The sequence below is a fragment of the Pleurodeles waltl genome, chromosome 10, assembly GCF_031143425.1.
Source record: "Pleurodeles waltl isolate 20211129_DDA chromosome 10, aPleWal1.hap1.20221129, whole genome shotgun sequence".
Classification (NCBI taxonomy): domain Eukaryota; kingdom Metazoa; phylum Chordata; class Amphibia; order Caudata; family Salamandridae; genus Pleurodeles; species Pleurodeles waltl.
Genome location: NC_090449.1, coordinates 20423479 through 20447914, shown reverse-complemented (window position 1 = coordinate 20447914; position 24436 = coordinate 20423479). Strand labels below are relative to the sequence as shown.

Sequence of the window (24436 nt, the reverse complement as noted above, 5' to 3'; positions counted from 1 at the left end):
TTCAAACCCAAACGTCTACACTTACCTGTTTTTTCTTTCCATTTTCTTTTGGGGAACGTCATCCTCCTTTGAGAATGGGATCCAGACACCTCCTGGCCATCATCTGGTTGGGATCCCGACAGTCACCTGGAACACCCTAGAAAAAGAACAGACAAAATATTATCCTTCTGATCACCCGAGAAGACGGCAATATTAGAGACATTTTCCCAAGGAAGAACCGGAACAGAGTGTACAATCCCCCTAACCCATATTGCAATAAAAAAAGAACGATACCACCAAATTCAGTGTCTCCAGAATTCTTTGCAACACTGTTTCAAGCGAGAACCCACTACAACCCTGCAAAAAGGACAAGGTCCAACAATGGATTATTGCTCAATTGGCCATATAGCTTAGTGTGGCGCACTATTTTTTTTCTTTTGCCTCGCCGCTTCACACTGCGTGGCCACATATTGTTTCTTCCTTGTTTTGGGCATGCTGCTTTTCATTGTGGTGTCTGTGCACAGAGGCTCCAAGCTGGATGAGTGTTCTTTTCATGCATTTAATATATATATATTTTTTAATGTTCATAGTGCAACAACTCAATCAGAGGAGTGCTTTCCACAAGGATGTGAAGTTTCATGTAGCGCAACTTTGATCTGAGGAGCGCTTTACATGAGGACGTGAAGTTTACATAGCGCGACCTTGATCTGAGGAGCGCTTTACGCGAGTTTTACTTAACAAGTTTAGCAGTTGAACAAATATACAAAGTGGAGCATTTAACACAGAAATCCTCAAAGCGGCTCTCCCGGCACAACGGGAGAGCAGATACTACAAGAATCACTGCACTCAGAAAACTCGCCCCATAATGCTTTGCAGACCATTTCTTTTTAAAAACATGTTTGCCCATAACTCAGCCTGTGGTGGTCCTAGGACAATGGGACCACCACCAAACCGTTCAGCACGATGCACTCTTTTTGTCTCGGTCAAATATTAACCTCTCCCACCATTCAATGTCTTTATAAGCTCTCTCATGGAACTTCTGTTTTTACAGCTGAGAGTAGTTTGTGTTTTAAGGTCCTTGTTTGTAATAGTATTACAGTAGGCTTGCTAGGCCTGAAAATGTGTGAGGCATTACGTCCTCTAGGGGTTACATATATGGTTACCCTGCATTGCTTTCTGCCATTCTGTTTTTATGTCGTTATGCCATCTAGGGGCTGACTATATGGTTGAATGACCATAGTTCTTACAAATGCTACTTTTTTATGGTGTCCTCTAGGGGCTGCCGTTAACATTACAATGAAAATACTACAATATTTGCTGCACTCGGAAACTTGCTGCATAATGCTTTGCGGGGTTATGCTCTCTGTGGGGAGAGGGGGAGGAAGCATTTGTTTTACTAAACATTTTTGCCCATAACTCACTGCATGATGTGCCCTTTCAGTCAAGGTCATCTCTGGGTCCCCACACAAGGTTTGGGGGGACTGTAAAATAATAATATAAAAAAATATAATACATAATGGCAATATTTTCATTTTTTGCTGCAGATCGAGGAAGAAGGTAAATGGAAGTGCTTTAGTTATATACAGGGCCACTGGAATTATGCGGCAGAGAGGACCAAATTATGTGGCAGGGTTGACCAATTTATGTGGTAAGAAAAGTCCAGTTATGCATTTACAACACCAATAGCTCTAACTCAAGCAAATGCGAGACCTATTACATTATAAATGCTTGTTTAGGTTGCAGCATACCAGACCGCGTAGCTGACCTAGGAATGCATTCTGCCTGTTGCTTGCCATTGGCTTTGTGGGTTGTAACTCATATTTTCTGGCAATACATTTGCTGGCTTTATTTGTTTTGGGCTCTCCAGCTTCAGTTCGTACACTCGTCCTGTCCTTGTTGTTATCTCGTCACATTTGTTGTGCATTCAGAGAACGTGGTCAAATGTCAGGCCATTTCACTCTACTAGGAAACATTGTACTCGGTCACTGCACTCTGCGCTACTCTTCTCCCCTCTGCGCCACTGCACTCTATACCACTCTACTCTTAATCACTGCACTCTACATCAGTGCACTCTGCACAGCGGCACTCTGCTCCCCTGCATTCTACTCTGCATTACTGTACTCTGCGCCACTGCTCTCTACACCACTCTACGTCACTGCACTCTGACACTCTACTCTGCAACACTATACTCTCCACTATTGAACTCTACTCCACTTTACTCTGCAGTACTACCCTCTACACCAGTGCACTCCACACAACTGCACTCTATGCCACTGCACTCTACTCTGCATTACTGTACTCTGCGCCACTGCTCTCTACGCCACTTTACTCCCCTCTACACCACTGCACTCCAACACTCTACAACACTGCACTCTCCGCCATTGCACTCTCCGCCACTGAACTCTACTCCACTTTACTCTGCACTACTGTACTCTACACCACTGTACTCTACGCCACTGCGCTCTAAGGCACTACACCACTCTATGCCACTCTACTCTGCACCACTCTATGCCACTGCACCCTTTGCACTCAACTCTGCACCACAGCCCTCTGCATCACTCAACTCTACGCCACTCCACTCTGCACCAGTCTAAGCCACCATACTGTGCCACTGTACGGCACACTACTCTGTGCCACTCTACTCTGCGGCACTCCACTCTACCATGCACCACTCTAATCTGCGCCACTGCATTCTACAACGCTGCATTGTACAGTACTGGATTCATTGCCACTGTACTCTATGCCACTATGCTCTGCAACACTCTACGCAAATGTACTTTACACCAGTCCACTCTACTCTATGCTACTCCAGTGTATGCCCCTCTACACCACCCCACACCATGCCAGTCCAATACTGAACACACCCTGCCACTCCCCTCTACAACACTCTACTCCACTCTCTTCAGTATTCCACTCCGACACTCCACTCTCCTCTATGCTGCTAACCTTTAGCCACGCTTAACAACAGCCACACTGGTGAACAACATGGCTAAAACACAGTGTCAAAGCCAATAACTCTTGCATAGGCGAGACCTATTGGCTTTGCCAATGCTTGTTCATACATGTTGCTTCGAACCCACTTATGTCTGCTGTGCCTCAACTCAGTGCCTCTTGACTCCGCCTGGCCACACAGTACTCGGCCACCATCGCGTACTCTTGGATTTTGTGTGTGTTGTGAGACATGGCAGGCAGCAGCCTCTGTTTCATATGTGTGGAACCTCACTTCTACTCTTTGTGCAGGTTTATATATTGCAAATTTGGTGCCTCACATGAGGGGTAGACATTTTACATCTGCTAAGCGATTTGCCGGGAGTCACTGGATGCTGAGCTGATGCCGGGATTTAAACCTGGTTCCCCCCTTTCCTGTATCGGCAGCTCTGACTGTTGCACCATATCCCCTCATTCCTGTTGCACTGTCAATTAGAATGTAAGGCTGCAGCAGCAACCCAGCAGAGGAACACACTGACTGTCAGAATGGCGCATAGACAGGCTCCATCTGAAAGCCTGACTTTCAGCATCGTTTGAGCTCTATGTACCCTTCCCTCTGAGCTTGAACCCAGATGCTATTTGCCCAGAGGGAGAGTTCTAGTACCCAAGGGGAGAAAACTGAGAATTGCTGGAACTCCCTACCAATGATTAGCATCCCATTTAAATCACTGGACATGTTGTAACTCTAAAACAATGATAGACCATGCACAGTACCATTCCAAGATGTCCGCCTACTGCTAGGTTTAATTAGGTTTTCTATTGCAGTGGTATGACTGACACATTTAGGTGGCGGCATGTTTTCATTTTTTTTCTGCTTTTAGTCTTTTACTCTATCTTGCGCATGCTTGTTGAGTGAATGCAAGAATGAATAAATGGATGGATGGATGGATGAATAAATGCACGAGTGCAAGCATGAGGTCAGAGTGCCTGTATATAATTTGTTCAGCGCCTAAACTCACCACTCACTGAAGAGCCCCTTTATTCATAAGTCAGACACATTGGCATTACCAATGTTTATTACATGAAGTGTAATTATCCTTGTTTGCTATCCTGGTCACTTATAAATTGGTTTGTGACACCTGAACACTGTTCTATACCGGACTGGTCAGAGATGTTTTGATATACACTTCCACCAAGTTTCAAACTAAAATATTGTTAAGTTTTAAATACAGTTCAAAAAGCCCTAAACTTTTTTTCCAGATAAAAAAAAAAAAGTAACTGGGCAGTAAAGTTCCCTCAGAATGTTCTGCTCCAGAACAAGAGACCCCCCCTAATCTATGACCGCACCTAGTACTTTGCTGTCTCCATTCATTAGGTACTTTAAAACCATATTGCAGATTTACTCTCAAGAAACCAATTTCTAAAACATGACTAGAAATGCCAGACAACGCGTTAGCTCAGGTTAGGGCCTCTCAGACCCATGGCTTCGGGTGTTGGTGTGTTTGTAGAAGGGTGTCGTAGGTTTGCATGGTTGGGTTAGGTGGCTAAAGTTATCTTTCTGGTGATTGTGGTACTCCTAGTCTAAAGGCGATCTTTTCCTCCCAGTATATGAGCGCTACCTACTGGCAGAACAGGAAACTGACTCTCAAAAAAAGCGCAGTTGGTACCCTTTAGAGAGAGGGAGAGAGAGACGTGTGCGGCCACGCCCATGCCCTTTCACTATTGGGCACATTCACCTGCCCCGCCCCTTTATTAAAGGAGCTGATTGGGTTGGTGACTTTGGCCAATGGCAGAGAGGTACCACGATGGTGTTAATAGCAGTAGAGAGCCTGGGACACAGTCATGGTTATACAGAACCCTGATCTCCATGATAAAGTTGATATGACCTGCCTGTGACTCAAATAGGAAGAGGACTTGGAGAAATAATTCGAGCATAATGCTTGGGAGAAGGAACCGCTCCATGTACTTGGAAGGGGGTCTAGAAATTTCAGACTTCTACACATCCAATTAAATTATTTACAAGGGATTAATAAGATATTTTTAGGCGACACCTTGAAGTGCCTCTGGTGCGCACAGACTGACGTAGGATTTTGCCACTTTGATATGGGGGTGTCCTGGCTTAATCCAGTATTGGGGAGACTTTCTGAGATAATTGGAGACAACTCTAGATAGGACAAATTTGTTGACTCTGGAGTGATGTTTGCTGGGACTCTTTACATGACCAAAATGGAAGAAAGTGGGTGATACATGTTCGACCTAGCTCTGATACTAGTGAAAAGGGCCACAACGATCTCACAAATGGAGTAACTCGTCCACCAAGATCTAAATGAGGCCTTTAGTCGCACACTCATGTAACTAGAATGTCTGCACAGAGGTGTGGCAGAGTGACCCCAAAGCATCCCCTACCCCAATACCTCCCCAAGATCAACCCTGCATTGACTCTGTTAGAATCCACAGTGAAGATGTGTTGCACAGCTCTAGAATACTGCAGACACCAAACCTAAGCAAAGGTTACTGGTTAAGGGTCCCACTTGAAATGTATTGACATTTTTATTAATCATGAGAACAAGACTGAAAGTATATTTTAGGCCCTAGACAAATCAGATCTCTAAAAGGCAATACCAGTATTACAACAACTGCGTAGTACTACCAGTGTCAACGCATGTTAACAATTGAAAACAAAATCAGATTTAAAATAATGGTAGTGGAGACCCAGAGGACTAGGAATAAAGGATTCACAATGAAGTTAACTTTATAACATCCTCTTACAGCCCGGGCTCTCTTCTTTCCAATGCGCGGGTTAAATCTAAATCAGGGATCTCCAACCTTTTCTGTAAAAATAGCTTCTTATGTTCAGTAAAACTCATCCCAAGCTCATAATCTTGTTAGAGCTTTAATAGTGACCTCTTCAGACAAGTTTGAATTAGTGTCCACCATATGCAAGATAACCAGCAGCGATCACCTCAATGCATCAAGCACGGTGGTTAGCAGGAACATAAAAATGTTCGCCAATGTTTTGTCAGTGAGTAAGGCCTCTACATGGGTTATTTCAATGTTGGTTCACATATATTAATTCAACCAAGCAAAACCATCTAGTTGAGTAGAATGTACGGCACACAGGAGAGCTACTTACAGGTAGCAGAAGGGCTACCAGTAGCTCACAAGCTACTCGTTGGAGAAGCCTCGTCTAAGGCAACAGAACAGATAGAGGAGAAAGGCAGCATTGAGTAACCAATGTTCTATGCACACACGTTTCTTAAGGTCACAGGGGCCATTTGTGCAGTACCTCGTGATGAAGCGTCAAGGGCTAGTGCTGGCAACAGGTGTGTGTGATGACCTTGTAGCTGCTATGCATATCTCTCAGACAGGCCTACATATGGCTAAGAGCCCATCACCTCCTTGGCTGTAGTGGATTCTGCATGAATATTCCCAGAAGATTTGTGCTCTGCAAGGATTAGCAACAGGAAGTGCAGGCGTACATCCAATGAGCAATTGAGATATTGGGCACTGACTTAACGAGCACCCTGTAGAGGACTAAAAATTAGTCACAAGAACACCAGTCCCTGGTCCTGATAAAACTGATGAACAGGCCTAACTGCTAGAAGGTACAACATTTAGTGAGCAGAGGAAAACCAAAGGATCGAAGAGTTGGCTTGAAGAAGGATTTGCTAATTCAGGTGAAACTCAGTCAACACTCCGGGGACCCCTCCATGGTCGAAAAGCTTAACCTCAGGGTAAGAGGGGTTCAGGTTGTCCAGGGCCCAACCTGGCAGGGACTGGCCAAGGGCTGTGTGATAACTGAATACCTGTTCTTTTAAAATATTCTCTGGACTGGAGGAGTCAGCTTGGTAGAAGTGTATATCAAAACATATCTGACCAGTCCGGCATGGAACAGTGTTCAGGTATCACAAACCTGCTTGCCTGCCCTTCCTCAGAGTTGGACACGAGGACTGACTGATTCATTTCCTATCTTTGAAGTGACCATAGATTAGAACAAAGGCTGTTTAAAAATGACAGATCACCCTAGAGTTGTAGGAGAACAGAGGAAGATGTCCTTCCAGCCAGCAGAGATGTGACCGGTCACTGCCACTGGGCTTCCTAGTGTAGAGAAGAGCCTTGGTGTTTTCATCTTATACCATTGGATCCTGGAGGACCTTAAAGGCCAGGAAGACTGTTCACCAGCAAGAAGCGTGGAAGGAGAGACATTGGGCATGATTTAAAATTTGGCTTATGGGGTTGTTCTGTCACAAATATAACGAATATCCCATCTGCCATATCACAATCCCATTATATCCTATGAAAATTGTAATATGGAGGACGGTATATCCATCACGTTTGTGACGTGGTAACTCGTCTGCCAAACTCTAAATGAGGCCCATAGTGATGTGTTCTTTTAAGCAGCTAAGGATAGATCCCTCCAGTGGGTCCCAATCCTCACTCTGATGAGTCTGTTGCGAGTTAAACCTGCCAACGTGGAAGGTGGACGTCCCACAACTGGTTCTGCAACATGGGGGCACCTTTCATAACTACAGAAAGGCAGTAAGAGGCCAGTGTGTTTGTGGGTATGCTTTGGGCTGCATTGAGAACGCAGGTGCAGTCCCGCACTGGTAAAGCTGCTCCACTGGGATGTACTGAAGACACTGTTTGTGTTCCTGCCAGAAAAGGCTCTGATGTAACACATGCCTTGTTGCAGGTCTGCAGCCTGGAGAGCAGAAACAAGCCTGACCTGCAGCCAAGACCTCGGCAAGAGTCTGGGTCAACACTTCTGAAGTTTGGGGAACAGGTTTAGATTGTACAACCCTAGTTTCACGTGGTGCCCACATATGTCTTCGTTACCAAGACGTAATGGAAGAAGAAACCCTGTATCCTCTTGGAGGGAAGGACAGGTTGTAAGACCCACAGGAGGAGAGTCCAGGCCCTTCAGGTATCCTTGGGCCAGTGACTTAGGCAAAGGTGAGCCCCACGTGGTCCAGGCGCTGGAGGCGCATATCGAGTAAAGCCATCGCAAACTAAAAGGAGTGCTTGGGAGTAACTGGTGATCTGGGTCCAGGGATGGTAAGTGTACAGGGTGCAATTTTCCATCCCCTCCCACTGAGATGGCATAAAACCCCATTGATAGAGCAACAGGGCTCACTCAGTCCAGTGAATGCCATTGGAACTTTGGGGCTGTCAAGCGTCTGGGCTCACCTTGATAAACCGGTAATCCCTGGGGTTGGAAGAAGGTCTGACCTTGATTAAATTGGTAATCCCTGGGGTTGGAAGGTTTGACCTCGATTAAATTGATAATCCCTGGGATTAGAAGAAGGTCTGACCTTGATAAACTGGTGATCCCTGGGGTTCGAAGAAGGCTTGGAGTCTGATCACTGCTTGGAGACAAGGCATCCATGGATGTGTTACTACATGTGCAATGAGTTGTAGCAGTGTGTAGTTTGCTATTGGATAGAAGAGGTTTGGATCATCAAATGGAAAAGTGCTGACCTCGTCCAGTGCTCCCTGCTCTTTATTTGGAGGACTTTGAAGAGTCCATTGGTGAATGATGTCATAATAGGTTTCAGAACCCAAGCAGCCATCCTAAAAGAAATGAAGATTCTGGAATGCATAGGGTTGGCGATTGTTAGAGATACAGAACTGTGTCCTCTCTCTACACCGGATGCCCCTTTAACTCTTCTGTTGGGAGCCCTGGACGTATCATCCTGAGACTTCTACTTTGCTTATCCAGTTGGTGATAGGTGGTTTCTTGCCATGGATCGGTTAAGGTCCTGGATGGTAGACATGGCCTGTAGCAGTTCTGTTTTACGTAAGTATGAGACGCCATGTGGTATTAGGAGATTATTGTGCTGCCTGCCTCAAGTTACCTTCAGCTGCAAGACCACTCAATGTCAGAGTATTAATCAGGAACAGAAGGGGATAGGTACTCAGGACTGACCAATATCACTTGTAAACAAGCATCTGACATATATTTACTACTTCTATGCTCTGTGAGTAGGCACAAATGTGTAGAGCCTTCAAGGTTGCTGCTCTTGAGCAAGATCCTTCAGTAGTCTACACATCAGCTGCTATGAGATGCCTGAGGCACTCAACACATGGTTTTAACCACGAGTGTAGCCGGGCAAGCAGAGGGAGGAGGAGAGGTTACAAAAAACTGCAAGAAGTCAAACAAAGACACCACTGGGCAGCGGTCCAGCAGTACAGAATGTCTGAGTTCACGAGTAGCAGGTCACAGTGCACAGCGAATATTAAAAAAACGAAAACTTGTGAGTGTGTGAATCCTTAACAGGGACAGTAGACATGTCTGCAAATGTCTTCTCTTAGGCACAGTATGGGCTGCGTAAAGCCCTGAAGTCTTGGAAACACCCTGAGCCTCGGAAGTTGAGACAGTGGCACATTGGTATGGAGTGGTGTGCCACAAGAGGAGCCGATCTACATAGCCCACGGTCGTCTCAAAAAGTTCTCAAAAATCTGGGGTAAATGGGGGAGGTAGTACGGATTATCTGCACTGTTGGAAGATGTGTCCTCTATCGGCAACTAAATAGAGAGGCGTGGCAGGGAGGAGATGAGGACTTTAATTGAATACATGAAATACTTATTTTATTTTAATTCTACAGCATGGTCAATCAATCAATCAGTGTAGGAAGTTGGCTCTGTATGCACTATTTCAAAGTAAGGAATAGTATGCACAGAGCCCGACGGTTCCCCTTAGAGGTAAGGTAGTGGCAAAAAGAGATCATTCTAATGCTCTATTTTGTGGTAGTGTGGTCGAGCAGTAGGCTTATCAGAGGGTAGTGTTAAGCATTTGTTGTACACACACAGGCAATAAATGAGGAACACACACTCAGAGACAATTCTAGGCCAATAGGTTTTTGTATAGAAAAATATATTTTCTTAGTTTATTTTAAGAACCACAGGTTCAAGATTTACAAGTAATACTTCAAATGAAAGGTATTTCAGGTAGGTACTTTAGGAACTCTGAATTAGCAAAATAGCATATACAGTTTTCACATAAATGACATATAGCTATTTTAAAACTAGACAGTGCAATTTTCAGCAGTTCCTGGGGGAGGTAAGTGTTTGTTAGTTTTTGCAGGTAAGTAAACCACCTACGGGGTTCAAGTTTGGGTCCAAGGTAGCCCACCGTTGGGGGTTCAGAGCAACCCCAAAGTTACCACACCAGCAGCTCAGGGCTGGTCAGGTGCAGAGGTCAAAGTGGTGCCCAAAACGCATATGCTTCAATGGAGAAGGGGGTGCCCCGGTTCCAGTCTGCCAGCAGGTAAGTACCCGTGTCCTCGGAGAGCAGACCAGGGGGGTTTTGTAGGGCACCGGGGGGGCACAAGTCCACACAGAAAGTACACCCTCAGCGGCACGGGGGCGGCCGGGTGCAGTGTGCAAACAAGCGTCGGGTTCGCAATAGGATTCAGTGGGAGACCAAGGGGTCTCTTCAGCGATGCAAGCAGGCAAGGGGGGGGCTCCTCGGGGTAGCCACCACCTGGGCAAGGGAGAGGGCCACCTGGGGGTCGCTCCTGCACTGGAGGTCTGATCCTTCAGGTCCTGGGGGCTGCGGGTGCAGAGTCTTTACCAGGCGTTGGGTCTTTGAAGCAGGCAGTTGCGGTCAGGGGGAGCCTCGGGATTCCCTCTGCAGGCGTCGCTGTGGGGGCTCAGGGGGGTCAACTCTGGCTACTCACGGTCTTGTAGTCGCCGGGAAGTCCTCCCTGTGGTGTTTGTTCTCCACAAGTCGAGCCGGGGGCGTTGGGTGCAGACTGCAAAGTCTCACGCTTCCGGCGGGAAACGTGTGTTGTTTCAAAGTTGCTTCTTTGTTGCAAAGTTGCAGTCTTTGGGGAACAGAGCAGCTGTCCTCTGGAGTTCTTGGTCCTTCTAAATGCAGGGTAGTCCTCTGAGGCTTCAGAGGTTGCTGGACCCTGGGAACGCGTCACTGGAGCAGTGTCTTTAGAAGTGGGGAGACAGGCTGGTAGAGCTGGGGCCAAAGCAGTTGGTGTCTCCGTCTTCTCTGCAGGTTTTTCAGTTCAGCAGTCCTCTTCTTCTTAGGTTGCAGGAATCTGAGTTCCTAGGTTCTGGGGAGCCCCTAAATACTGAATTTAGGGGTGTGTTTAGGCCAATCGCTACTAGCCCTGAGGGTGGCTACACCCTCTTTGTGCCTCCTCCCTGTGGGGAGGGGGGCACATTCCTATCCCTATTGGGGGAATCCTCCATCTGCAAGATGGAGGATTTCTAAAAGTCAGAGTCACTTCAGCTCAGGACACCTTAGGGGCTGTCCTGACTGGCCAGTGACTCCCCCTTGTTTTTCTCATTATCTCCTCCGGCCTTGCCGCCAAAAGTGGGGCCGTGGCCGGAGGGGGCGAGCAACTCCACTAGCTGGAGTGCCTTGGGGTGCTGTAACAAAGGGGGTGAGCCTTTGAGGCTCACCGCCAGGTGTTACAGTTTCTGCAGGGGGAGGTGTGAAGTGCCTCCACCCAGTACAGGCTTTGTTACTAGCCACAGAGTGACAAAGGCACTCTCCCCATGTGGCCAGCAACATGTCTGGTGTGTGGCAGGCTGCTAAAACTAGTCAGCCTACACGGATAGTTGGTTAAGGTTTCAGGGGGCACCTCTAAGGTGCCCTCTGGGGTGCATGTTACAATAAAATGTACACTGGCATCAGTGTGCATTTATTGTGCTAAGAAGGTTGATACCAAACTTCACAGTTTTCAGTGTAGCCATTATGGTGCTGTGGAGTTCGTGCTTGACAGACTCCCAGACCATATACTCTTATGGCTACCCTGCACTTACAATGTCTAAGGTTTTACTTAGACACTGTAGGGGCATAGTGCTCATGCACTTATGCCCTCACCTATGGTATAGTGCACCCTGCCTTAGGGCTGTACGGCCTGCTAGAGGGGTGACTTATCTATACTTATAGGCAGTGTGAGGTTGGCATGGCAACATGAGGGGAGTGCCATGTCGACTTAGTCGTTTTATCCCCACTAGCACACACAAGCTGGCAAGCAGTGTGTCTGTGCTGAGTGAGGGGTCCCCAGGGTGGCATAAGACATGCCGCAGCCCTTAGAGACCTTCCCTGGCATCAGGGCCCTTGGTACCAGGGGTACCAGTTACAAGGGGCTTACCTGGATGCCAGGGTGTGCCAATTGTGGAAACAAAGGTACAGGTTAGGGAAAGAACACTGGTGCTGGGGCCTGGTTAGCAGGCCTCAACACACTTTCAAATAAAAAATTAGCATCAGCAAAGGCAAAAAGTCAGGGGGTAACCATGCCAAGGAGGCATTTCCTTACAATCAGGATTTATAAAGTGTGGCTAATCACCCAATAGAGTATCCAGGCGCTTGCAGGCCCCAGAGGCTTATTCGAACAGCCTGGTCTTGAGGGCCATTCCGAATTCCAGAGGTAAGATGATGGTCCGGAGGTGCTTGGGGAGGCTGTTCCAGTTTTTTGTGGCAATGTGAGAGAAGGAGGGCCCTCCACTTCTGCTTCGGTAGATGCAGGAAGTATGGGCAGGTGAAAGGGAGGCAGAGCGTAGTCTTCTCTATGGTTGGTGGAAGTTCAGGTGATGGTTAATGTACGCGAGTCCTTGGTTGTGTAGAGCCTTGTGTGCGTGGGTCAGTAGCTTGAATTGGCATGTTCTGTACGGGGAACCAGTGGCGTTGCCCGAGGTGGGGTGTGATGTGGGTTCGTCAGGGAAGGCCGAGGATGAGTCTAGCTGTGGCGTTCTGTATGGTCTGAAGTCTTTGTAGGAGGTGTGCAGCGATTCCTATGTAGAGGGTGTTGCGATAGTCCAGTCGGCTGGTGATGAGGGCCTGTGTCACGGTGCATCTCGTGTGTAGGGGTAGCCACTTGAAGATCTTACGTAGCATGCACAAAGTGAGGAAGCAGGATGGAGATGGTGTTGATCTGCGATTTCACTGTGTGTGTGCTTTCTTTGTATCTTTATTGCAAAAAACAATTAAACTTGTTTATAAAAAAATTAAAAAAGCCCTGAAGTACCTACTTGGAGGACTTTTCTGGTCTCACCACCAGATGGCAGTGTAGCAAAAAGGTGATGTTAGGTGAGACCCTGTATGTACAAGTATTGTAAATTGAAAGAGAAAGGTACCAGTGGTGCAAGGCAGGCAAATATTGAGTCCCAGCAAGGAACGGTTGAGAAATCCAGCCCAACAAACCAAGTGTTACAACTGAACCCAGCTCCGACCATGTGACAGTTATTTAGTAAGTTATGTATCATATGTAGCACGTACCATCATCAGTGGCCTCTAGACATATAACTGAATAAGCAGTGATCTTACTGATGGGAACCTACAGTATTAGTGAAAACAAAGAAAACCCGATGACAAGACCATGGTCCTTGGCTGCGATAAAACCACCTGGGTCGCTGTTGCTAATCGTAAACCATCTGGGAGCGTCTCCCTGAATCTGGCAGTAGAGACAGTTAAGGTCCAACCACCTGCTCTTTGCTTCTTGAAGTTCTGGACTATTGAGTGTTGGAAGAGGAGGATCGCAATGTTCTCGCAGGAATACTCTTGAAGGTGTTTGCTGATAAAGTTTGAAGAGCTGCTAGGAAACGCCTTATGCATAATACAGCAGGTCTTGATGGAAACCTTGCATGATTGGAAGCCAAAAGGACCAACACACACCCCACTTGGCCACCCAAGAATCAGTCAAGCTTTTTTATTTTAAATTTCCTGAAGCTTCTGGAGGACGTATCTTGGTATCATTAGAGAGATTTTGCATAGTCCAAACTAAGGGCCTGATTTAGAACTTGGTGGACGGGTTACTACGTCACAGCGGTGACCTATTTCCCATCCACCGAAATCTAAATCTCATTCCATCCTTTGGGATTTAGATTTCAGCGGATGGGATATTCACACCGTTGTGACGGAGTAGCAAGTCCGCGAGTTCTGAATTAGCACCTTATCGGATCAGCGGCCTAACTGCAATTTGCATGCAATCTGAAGATAGTAATGGAGGGATCATTTAGAACATTTTAAGATGGTAAGTGCAAGACGAGACAAAATAATCTATCTGGACGATTAAAGATAAATGAGAGTTCATTTTGACTCCCAACTTCATTACAGTTTTATAAGGAATTGATACGGCAGCCATTGCTGACGGCCAATAGGCATCCAGCCAATGAACATTTCCCCCATTGACAATAAGGATCTCTGTTTCTCGAGTTTGTTTGTTTATTACTTCCCAACCAGTTCCAGATAGATCTCATGGTCCGTTGGAACACATCATGAGAAGAAGGGTTGTTTATCAGCTGCACTGTTCTTTGCATACATATATCCTTTGAAGCATTTCTTTACCAACATACTGGCAAGAGGGATAACATGCATGTTATAAAGATGTGGGGTGAGGGAAGAGACCTCTGGTATCCTGCACGCGATTGGTAATTGATGACCTGTAAAAAGTCTAATTTTACTGCCGGAATCCAGCCAGAAAGGAAAGGATGAAGCCAGTTTAAGGCCGAGCTGCTTATACCTGTTGCAGTGACTCAACACAATAGAACCTCCTCCTCACTTCTTGAGTACGGCAAGAACTTCAAGACCTGGCTCTTCATATAAGCACCTTGGGACCACACACCTACACACCTTGCTTAAGAGCCTGGATACCCTCTTGGGTGATAAGTGCGCTATACAAATCAAAGTAACATAACATAACTGATGGGCTAAGAGGCCTCCACAAAAACTAAGCACGCTGTGACGTACGTAGCAGTACATCTCAGGGGAGGACGCACAGACTCTAGATTAATATTAAGAACGTGAGTTCTGGTCTCTACTCCCCGTCCTGTAAACGTGGTGGTGCAAAGTATAGTCCATTTATTCAGTGGCAAAACTGGCTGCCCTTGTAAATGACAAAATGAATACATTTCAATAGTCCTGGACCCCATTCTAAACATATATTAAAACAAGCATTTGCAATGCACTAGGGTCTTGCCTTTCTCCGAGTTACAGCTATTAGCAGTTGTAAACTCCCAACCGGATTTTTCTTTCCACATTGAAAGAAAAAACAGCTCAATCGCGCTGCTACAGTTCCCTTATAATGAAACCTATCGGCAAAAGTGCAATTATCTACGTAACTGGCAAAAGTGCAAATAACTATGTAAAAGGGTTGATGTCATGCAAAGCGCTTGACTTCTGCCAAGCGAGATCGCGCTGTGAACAAATGATAAAAAGTAGTCCACAAACCTGACTGGAAACAGCGAGCCTCTTGTGTTTTCAGTACTTGGTTGCTGCGCTCGAGGAGGGCTTACCACTGGAAAGGCATGACGTATGCGTGCCTTCCACTAATGAAAGCAAGCAGATTTTAACAGGCAAGCCCACGAACCAATGAAAGACACTGACGTGACGTGGACGGGGCTCCGAGCCCTTTTTTAACTCCTAAAGCGTCTCGCAAGTGAAACGCATGCGCTAGCATATATGACGCATGCTCAACCCTAAAAATGTGGGTCACCACAAGGGAGACCTGGGTATATGTTGGTGATATTACATAGATTAGTTTTTGTCGCCCAAGCTCTATGTCAGAATCAGAAGACCCTGATTGTGGAACCAATGAACATGATATTTCTCAGCAAAAATATTAATAGGAACTAGAAAATATAACAGGTGCAATTACACATTCACATTCTTAATTTGTTGATGCAAATATGTTTGCTAAATCCTTAAATACATTTTTTGGGAAAAAAGAGTGAGTTTTGGAATGGGACATTCTGTTTTCATGTGTGATGTGCGGGCACTCGTATTCAGAGATGCGTAGCCACGAACATTGGGGAATTCCATGGAGAGGCATGTCCCACCGAGCATTGAAGTCCCCACTGTTCATGGAAGGAAGTTCTGCACCTTTCTTTGGTGGTCACTAAATGGCGTCACTCAGTTCGGTAGTTCATTCATCTCCTGTGAATGGCTGACTGTGAGGCCTTACATTCTGGATGCTCTCAGGCCAAAGATCCTAATGCACGCAAGAACAAGCATTTGCAATAGAATAGGTCTCACAGTTGCGTGAGTTACAGCTACTGGCATTGTAAGTTCATAACTGGACATTTCCTGCCACATAAATTGGTCAACCCTGCCTCATAATTTTTGTCTTTTCCTGCCACGTTTCCCAAACAAAAGTCACAAGACAGCCACAGAGGAGTAACGAGAGAAATGAACTAGAAAGGTCACCCAAACATATCAAAAGTGTTCAAACAGTCATAATGTAATAAGGATGTTAAGTTGACCTGAATCATGCTCATACCTGTAATAAAAAGAGATTAATAAAACATATACAATTATCATAGAAATCCAATAAAAACCTTCATCAGAAATATACGTTTGGCATTAGACTGTAATGATCAGAACAGCCGCAAGAGGACATCACAATGAAAATAACATTTGTAAGAAATATGGTCATGTAACCATATAGTTAGCTTCTAGAGGGTATAACCACATGAAAAGAAAATGTGGGAAAGTATTGCGGTGTAACTGTTTATTCTGCCCCTAGAGGACGTCATGCCTTACATATTTTCTGAGCTAACAGGCCTAGTGAAATGATATTACAAACAAGGCCCTTAAAACACAAACTACTCCCAGCTGTAAAACAAATGTTCCAGCCATTAGAGAGCTTAAACAGACACTGAATGGTGAGAGGGGTTATTATTTTGGGGTCCTCACTAACCTAATGTGGGGACCCAGAGATGATGTAGACAGGGCATGTTGTCATGAATGTTTTGGTGTGGCCACATTTTTCTAGGACCACCACAGGCTGAGTTATAAGCAAAAATGTTTTCTAAAAGTAATGGCCTGCAAAGCATTATGGGGTAAGTATCCAGAGTGCAGTGAATATTGTAGTATTGGCTCTCCTGCTGTCAGGAGGGCCACTTTGAGGATTTTATTTTTAATTTTTTTTTTTTTTAGGTAAAGCATTTATCAATTTCAAGTGTTTTTGTGAAAGCTATGAAGCATGAAGGGGAGAGGCAAAAGAAATTGCTTTGATTAGGTAACGGTGTGAACAATGTGACTAGCAGCGCTTTGGTACCGCCAACGGAGTTTGCGCTGTTCTGCTCTGTGAGCGCCATGGCTGCCATGGAGCATGAGGGCAAGAGACAAAACGCTGAAGTATATCATCAATTGTGCAATAATCCATGTAACAGGGCCAGTCTGCGAGGCGGTAACAAACTCCCCAAGGCAGGACAAACGTAAAGCATTTACTAATGAGATCAAGGGATTTTTCAAAGGCAAGCCCACGAATGAGTGAAAGAAATCAATCAATCAGTCAATCAATCGGAGTATTTGTAAAGCGCACTACTCACCCTTGAGGGTCTCAAGGTGCTTGGGGGGGGGGGCTGCTACTGCTCAAACAGCCATGTCTTGAGATGTCTCCTAAAGGTATGACGGGCGGGAGATGGGCATGGTTAAAAGCCCACAGAATACTTACAATATGTCAAAAAGCGCTTGTGTGCTCGACGGAAAAATGGGCCCTCTGCTATCTGCTTTGAAAGCACCACAACCTCAAAGGAGGCTACAGATGAGAAGATCACCCTTAGCTGACTTGTTCGATTCCAAACACATACCTGAAGAAGTCTGTAAATAATTAATGCGTACATCTCTTGAAATGAGACCTCTCCCAAGGGTCAGGCCACAGTAACCCGTACACCTGTTGTCCTCACATTCCCAAAGAAGAAAGCAGAACACATCAGGAGGACTCAGCCCATGAACACACTGTTCGCTGTGGAGTAGACGTGCTGGAGCAGAGGCGCACAAGCCTTTTGGAAAATGTCACAATAGGCTGATGCCTCTGGGAGGCTGGGTCAAAGTCAGTCACATATCAGGCGGCACTTTATTTACTGAAATCTCCCACTTCTTCAACAACGTATAGGGCTACTCACAGAGGTAACATATACTCACACATAATTTACACCTGTAATTTACTCTAACGCTTTTGAGTAACTTTACTACTTTTGACCGCTCAAGTAAAGTTGCTCATAATTCACTTTTTGAAGAAGGGGGGGGGAGTGGAACCAAATTTCTGAGATTAAGTTACTAGTGTTTATTTTTTTAGCAGTAGCAAATCCAGCAACCCATATGGACAAACACTGATACTGCAACATCTTTTTATAGAAAATAATAGAGGTTTGGACTTAAAATAAAACTCCATTTGAAATAATTATAAATAAAGCTACATGATTTAAAATAGTTAAAAATATAACTATAAGTTAATGTTATAAATTTAAAAAAGAAATGTATTATTTAATTATAACATATTTTAACAACCTTTTTTGAATTAATTTATAAATTAGAAGTAAACATCATTTTTCTCAAAATTTAAAGTACTCCTAATTCTGTGCTTCACTGTTAATATTAATGCATAATTTTATTGACTTTAGGTGTGAATTTATTTTTCATTTGAACTTCAGAAAACGATTTCACTATATGTAAATTAACTTTAAAAAAATGTAAGTTTCAGTTAATAGTGATATAGCGTTTTTGTTTTGTTCTACATTAACCATAAATATATAACATTAATTTACCTTAAAATTCACCATTTCCATGTAACCAAATTGTGTGATCCTTGCATTATCACTTAGGCAACCTTGTTGGGGGCAGTTAAGTGCAATTAATTTTGCAGTGTGTGCTTTATGTGAAAATTCATGAAGAACCAACAGCATATCAGGGGAGCATGAGCCACACAAGCATGTGAAAGCAGGAACCCAGGAGTCAGCGCCTTGTTTGCAATTCTCTTTTTTCAGACCGGTTGGTGGATTCTAATGTGGGGCTGATTTTTTTGCAGTATGTTCAACATTAAATCACTAAACGGAGGAAGGTGCAACGTATTGTTTCTCCTCAGATTGAGGATCAAATACAATTGGAGGCCTTACTTTCTTACATGTTAAGGATTTTGGATGCTTTGGCACAAGACGAAGTGGAGGTGCAAAATGTAAGTTTCTGGATGCATTTGTTTCATATTTGTATTTTTGTTGTTTACTAGATCCTCAATAGCATTAGCCTAGTGCGGCACAAATCAGAAGCTGATGGGACTGGAAATTTTAGAGCAGCACACTGCAAGGTTACAGGACTAGGGCTAGTGATGCTGCCTTCCTGACACTGATACAAGTGTTATGTTATGTTAATTGAACTTATAAAGCGCCGGACTACCCAAGGCCTCGCAGCGCAGTGCAGGAAGGAGACTTCTACACAAGAACATATTCACAACAATGATGCACTCCACCGTTACCTCTTCAACCTTGCATAATCCGAGGTGTGTCCATCTCCCCAAGGGAACACAAGATATAGGCAAGTCTTTAAAATTTTTAAAATACACGCTGTTCCCTTGCACCTGCACCCTTTCCCTACCCCCTACATACTAAGCGGGTCCATACATGGGTTGGATCTCCTGGACTCGTCCTGAGTGGTCTGTGTCCCTCAGATGTCCTCGGGCCCAGGCATGGCTGCTGTAGCATGCAGCTAACCCTGTGCCAGTTCTTTACCCCAGTCCTGTGTTGCTATGTGGCAGTAGAGATCACTGTAGCGAAGTGCAGGTATTGAGACCGTGCGTCCACCGAAGCGCAGGTTGTGACGGACCACCCTTGTTCTAGACAGACTGGCAGACAGTTGCCCTTGAGGCCGGAAGGAGGGGAAATCCTTCTTGGTGGAGGAAGGAACTTGGACCAAACAGTGTGATGTCCAGGTTCCCTGCAAGGCCTCTGCATGTTGCATCTCCTGTGTTGGTGGTAAATGGTGGGGCTGCAGTCGTCCTCTTATTACCACAAACTACTTTTTGGATAGGACGATTCGGGGGCACATTTGCTATGGTTATTGCGATCTCCCTGTTACTCTGCTTTTTGCATGCATTATACATGGAGCATTGATAGACTCTGAGGGAGAGGTGAAGAAACCTGACAGTGCATAGGGTTTCACCTTCTGTTTTCCTTCATTCTGCCCTTCCTTTCTAGGTTTAGGGACCAGTAGAGGGGAAATACATGGTAAAGAGCATCGTTTGTGGCCTAGTGGTTTTTGGTTCCAGATTTACCACCTGAGTGGAATTGGTTCACGTTCTGCTGTTGCCTTAGTCCTGTGCCTGCTTGAATGTGAGGTCAGTCTCAAGTCGCTTCAAGGATTTCTCAATCTTCCCTTTGGAAATCTCTGCAGCTTGGCAACATTTGCATCAAAATTTATTTTGACTGAAAGAATACCTTTATCCTTAGTTGCACAGGGGATTTTGAGTTGTGTTTTTGGCCACAAGCAGTCGCTTTGGCCATCTAGGGTCCTGTCTACATGAGTATAAGGGCCAGTTAGTGCTTTGATCTGTTTGTGTTGGGTGGTCGGTTTGCAGTGTGTGACCATCAAGCACAGAGAAGTATACTTCTAAGTGTCATCGCTCCTCTCAGCATGAAGATGAAGGAGGGAAATGGTGTAGGGTGGTCTCAGATGCTGCTCCTTCTAAATCCATCTTGGATGCTGTTTCTGATTAAATCCATTTTTGAGGCAATTCCGAGAGCCTCAGCGTCCACTGAAACAGAAAGTCTACCTGATGATAATCCTTTATTTATCATCTTCCTCTATGGGTATCTCTTATCTTTTTCCCCGGTTACATTTTGGCTTTTTTTTTAGTACGGCGATGAAGATAGGATTCTTTATCCAGATTCAGCACCGACATGCAGATTTTGTCCAGAGATCTGAACCGTCTGCCATTTTCAGTATTTAGCCCGGATCTCCACTTGTCCGTAGAGGGCGACCTCCCCAGCACCAGTCCAGGGATGTTTCCACACTTCCAGGTCTTCTGTCCTCTCAGATTGCCAAAGAACACAAAAATAAGCACCTTCTTTTAAGAGAATGGAGAGAACCTGAAAAACAGCCTTGCTTAGGTCACAGAAGAATTAGACTTCATCCCCTGTGACTGTTCATCTTATGTTGGCAAACTTGACTGAGCACTCCACCGGGGTAACGGAGGATATGTTATTGATGGATCCTCTGTGCTGTGCTACGCTGGTTTAAACATGACGTCCAGAGCAGGTGTATATAAAGTTTACTCCTCACATTATATATTCAAGGTGTTCTCAGTAGTTGCGCCATCCTTGCAGTCTGATGAAGATTGCAAGGACCGTCTAGCAAGCATGGAGATACAGGCCAGCTTTCTGTCCGAAGTGATATCACCAAGTATTCAGTGTTTGCCTCTGGGACTAACCCAGCACCCTGTGTGAAATTCACCTGTTAGGTTGGAAGGTTGACGAGCTTCAGAAAGAAGTTTGCTTTTTCGAGGAACTTAGCTGCTTGAAGGCCTTCTAGTCTAGAGTAACTCTTTCTACGTGCTTTTACAAATCAGTGCAGGCCCACAATAATAAGGGACAGCCTGAGTCAGTGTAGTCTTCCAGCTAGCAGTTCTGTAGACATTAACATTGGCATTTCTCAGAATCCTCCAAGAGTGGATGGCTCCAGCCTTCCTTTCAAGCCCAGGGGGTTTCTGGTTCTGCACCTCCCATCACTAATTCTAGATGTAAACCCTCACTGTGCCGATTCTTGCCTGCAGGAAGCATCAGTAGGCGGTAGCATTCCCTTTTGTGCCCCATCTGGAACAAGTCAGTCCTATGGTCTTGTGACCTACAGGACAATCGGCAGGAATATTCCCTGGAGTTCGGTGTGATGCCCTTCAAATGCCAGCATCGCTCCTACTCCCTTGGCCTCTGGATCCATCAAGAGAGTTGGCTCTTCTTCAAGGCACGGCAGGCCTGGTGGAGAAGAATGTGTGATCCCAATCCCATAATCGGAGATGGAAGAATGGGTTTTTTCAGCAAATCTATCTAGTTCTGAAATCATCCAGACCAATTGGTTGATCCTTATCTTAGAGCGCCCAGCAAGAGGAGGGCACACTTGTCAAAGAGGGAGTCGTGTGCTGGGAGTCCACTTAGTAGAACAGCTCTAGTGGGTGGTGAACACTGATGTTTAGTTGAGCCGTTGACTTGATGAGAGAGAGGTTTTTAATGGTGTCCTCCAGGACTGATGTTTCCAACCAAACTTATTGATAACAGGTAGAGAATGGCACATATTAGTTGCCAGCACCAAATAGGTGCCCCCTCCTCCTGCAGAATAACAGGCTGGGCAGTGCAAGATGTTGTGCTTTTTCCTCTGTCTTACCCGAGGTGGACCCATAGCAACTGGACAAAAATTCAAGAACAAAAGCTGAAAAGACTAAGTTTAAATCTTTAAAAACAACTTGGAAAATTGTGTTCCAAACATTTTCTTCTGTGTTTCCTCAGACCTTGTATAAACATTCGCCGGGTGCTTCCTTTGACATTTGTGCCCATGATATTTAGGAACTTTGTTCATCTTTGAATTATACAAATCTAGGAGGAAGTGAGAGAAATACAATCATTGCAGTCCTATGTATTACATGTACAGGATAAGGTGAAGAGGCTTGCATCTAGAAGTTCCCACAACCCTTATGTCTACTGTCTGAACCAATAAAGTATCCCTCTTTAAAGCACCATCGCTTTTTTCCTAGTTTATGCTTTTAACACATTTCTCTGTCAAAACAAAGGGTGTGGTCCAGGACTGTGTGAAAGCTTATAATGTCACTTGGCTAGTCACGATTACCAGTGTGATCTCTTCTATTTAGAATACTTCTTTGTTTGTAATCACACAAAGGACAGACTGCATGTATCTGTTGCAGAAATGAACACATGTCAATAGAGTCATTTCCATAGTATCTTCTGATCAAGATCATCTGTATTCCTAGTTCTGACAAATGTGCTTGACCTTATGGGGATACAGTATTCGCCGAAACATGTCACTGAATAGGATCAGAAGGACTGAGCATTGTGCCACTGGGGTGGACACCAATAAAAAGCATGTGTTCACCCTTTTACATGTTTAATGTATCCTGCCACAATAAGCACTTGGGACCTTTTCCAAGATTCTGGTCACTTAGGGTCCAGACTGGCTTTTAGGACGGTAATAAATTAGATTTTATTACGAATTCTCCTCCGGACATTCCTACTGCTAGAAGAAGAGCCCTATCCTAAAACCTGCCGCACCATGTTGGAGAGGGCTTAGTTTGTGTATTCTTCATCCTCTTAACCTGATGTTTAGTATTACAGAGATAGACTTGTCATATGGATATATCAACTTATTTACATTTGAACATTGAATGTCCGATTACCACACCATCCTACATTACTGATAAAAGCCTGCCAGCATCCTCCTTCTTGGTATACTATGAGCTCTCCTGTTCTTAGAAGGACCTGAAACAGTAGTGTTAGTAGCTTCAGTGTAAATGGTCCCATACATCTCAAAGGATCATCTCCATCCTCGTTTTTGGGAAGGCCAGTTATTTTGATATGGAGTCTTCTGGTCCTATTCTTCTGGTTGCCCTGTCCTGCAACCCATTTGATGCTCATTATGGCTGATTGAGATGTTCCGCTTCTATTCCTCTACTGACCCAAACATTCTTTATCCGTCCCTTCTAACTTTCTCTTGCAACTCGCTCTTCATCTCGGGTGCCTCTTGTTGACTTTCCTGAGTGAAGCTAACCACCGGACTCAATCGATTATTTTCCAGCAGGTAATCTATTGCTTTTGCCAACATACTCAAAGATGTTGGGATGGCTTTCACTTCCACTTCAATTCCTCCAGACTCCTCAGCTCAAATAAGGATCAATCTGCAGTTACCAAGCGTTCCCCTACACTCAGGCTCCTCCATGTGCCTCCCAGGCACTTGTCCTACACTGATGTGTAGTTCCATAGTCGCACTTCTTCACAGCCTCTGAGCCACGGATGCACCCAACCTGACCTGCCAACAAGAGGGTCACTCATTGTTGCCTCCAGAAGCTTCCAGAAGATGAGGTTGTGGTTCCCAGGTGATTGAGAGAGGTTAGCTCTCTCACCTAGACGCAGCCAAGCCCCTCTCCCCCCCCCTTCGTAATCCTGATGCCCTCCTCCACTCGGCAGCCACTTGTGGCAGAGCCACTTAATGGAACTCTCTTATGTTGCTCGTTTCTGTGACTCCAATGCGATGCTTTTTTGTGATATTTGTTGTATTTTCAAAGAACGGGAAGCAGAAGGTGAATAAGTATGCAGACATCGCCACCTAACAAAATCCTGGACAGTCACAATTCCACATCAGATGTAATCTTTGGGGCTTAATCTGCCTGCTGGTAAATCTTTTTTTTTTTTTTGCCAGTCCGAGCAGTTAAGCATGTTTCCTCCCCGGTTCCAAGCGATGGGCCTGCAACAGTGCATAGCGGCTGCCACCGGTGCTTGGGTGGCTGACTAAAGAAAAGTGATGCACCAAATCTTGTTTAGAATTGTTAGTCCACCACCATTTCTGGTGGCTCCTCCTGCATTAAAGAAAGCAAGGTAAATGAAGGCAGCGTTCACCGAACACCAATCAAGTTCCCTTGCATGCTGGGAGAAAAATTACACCATGTGAGTAACTCTTGGAATATGGGTTGGATTACTCCCATATAGTGCCTCAATGTACTGCCACTAATGTGTGTTCTTCCTGAGTTGGTGAGACTTGTCTAGGTGGAAAAACACACCATTGTGATGGGCATGC

At 45.1% G+C, this 24436-nt stretch overlaps 1 protein-coding gene across 3 annotated transcripts in view; it reads left to right on the top strand.

Moving 5' to 3' along the window:
- Positions 1-24436, top strand: part of LOC138260937 (ras-related protein Rab-7a-like) — a 155004-nt gene that overhangs the window by 27009 nt on the left and 103559 nt on the right. The window contains exon 2 of one of the 3 annotated variants that reach the window (XM_069209467.1): positions 18678-18824. The exons of 1 other annotated variant lie outside the window; for it this stretch is intronic. In XM_069209467.1, coding sequence (XP_069065568.1) covers positions 18774-18824 — 51 coding nt within the window. In that variant the 5' untranslated portion in view covers positions 18678-18773. Of the gene's footprint in view, positions 1-1603; positions 1628-18677; positions 18825-24436 lie in introns of those variants that run through there. One more of the 3 variants, XM_069209468.1, reaches the window with a different exon arrangement.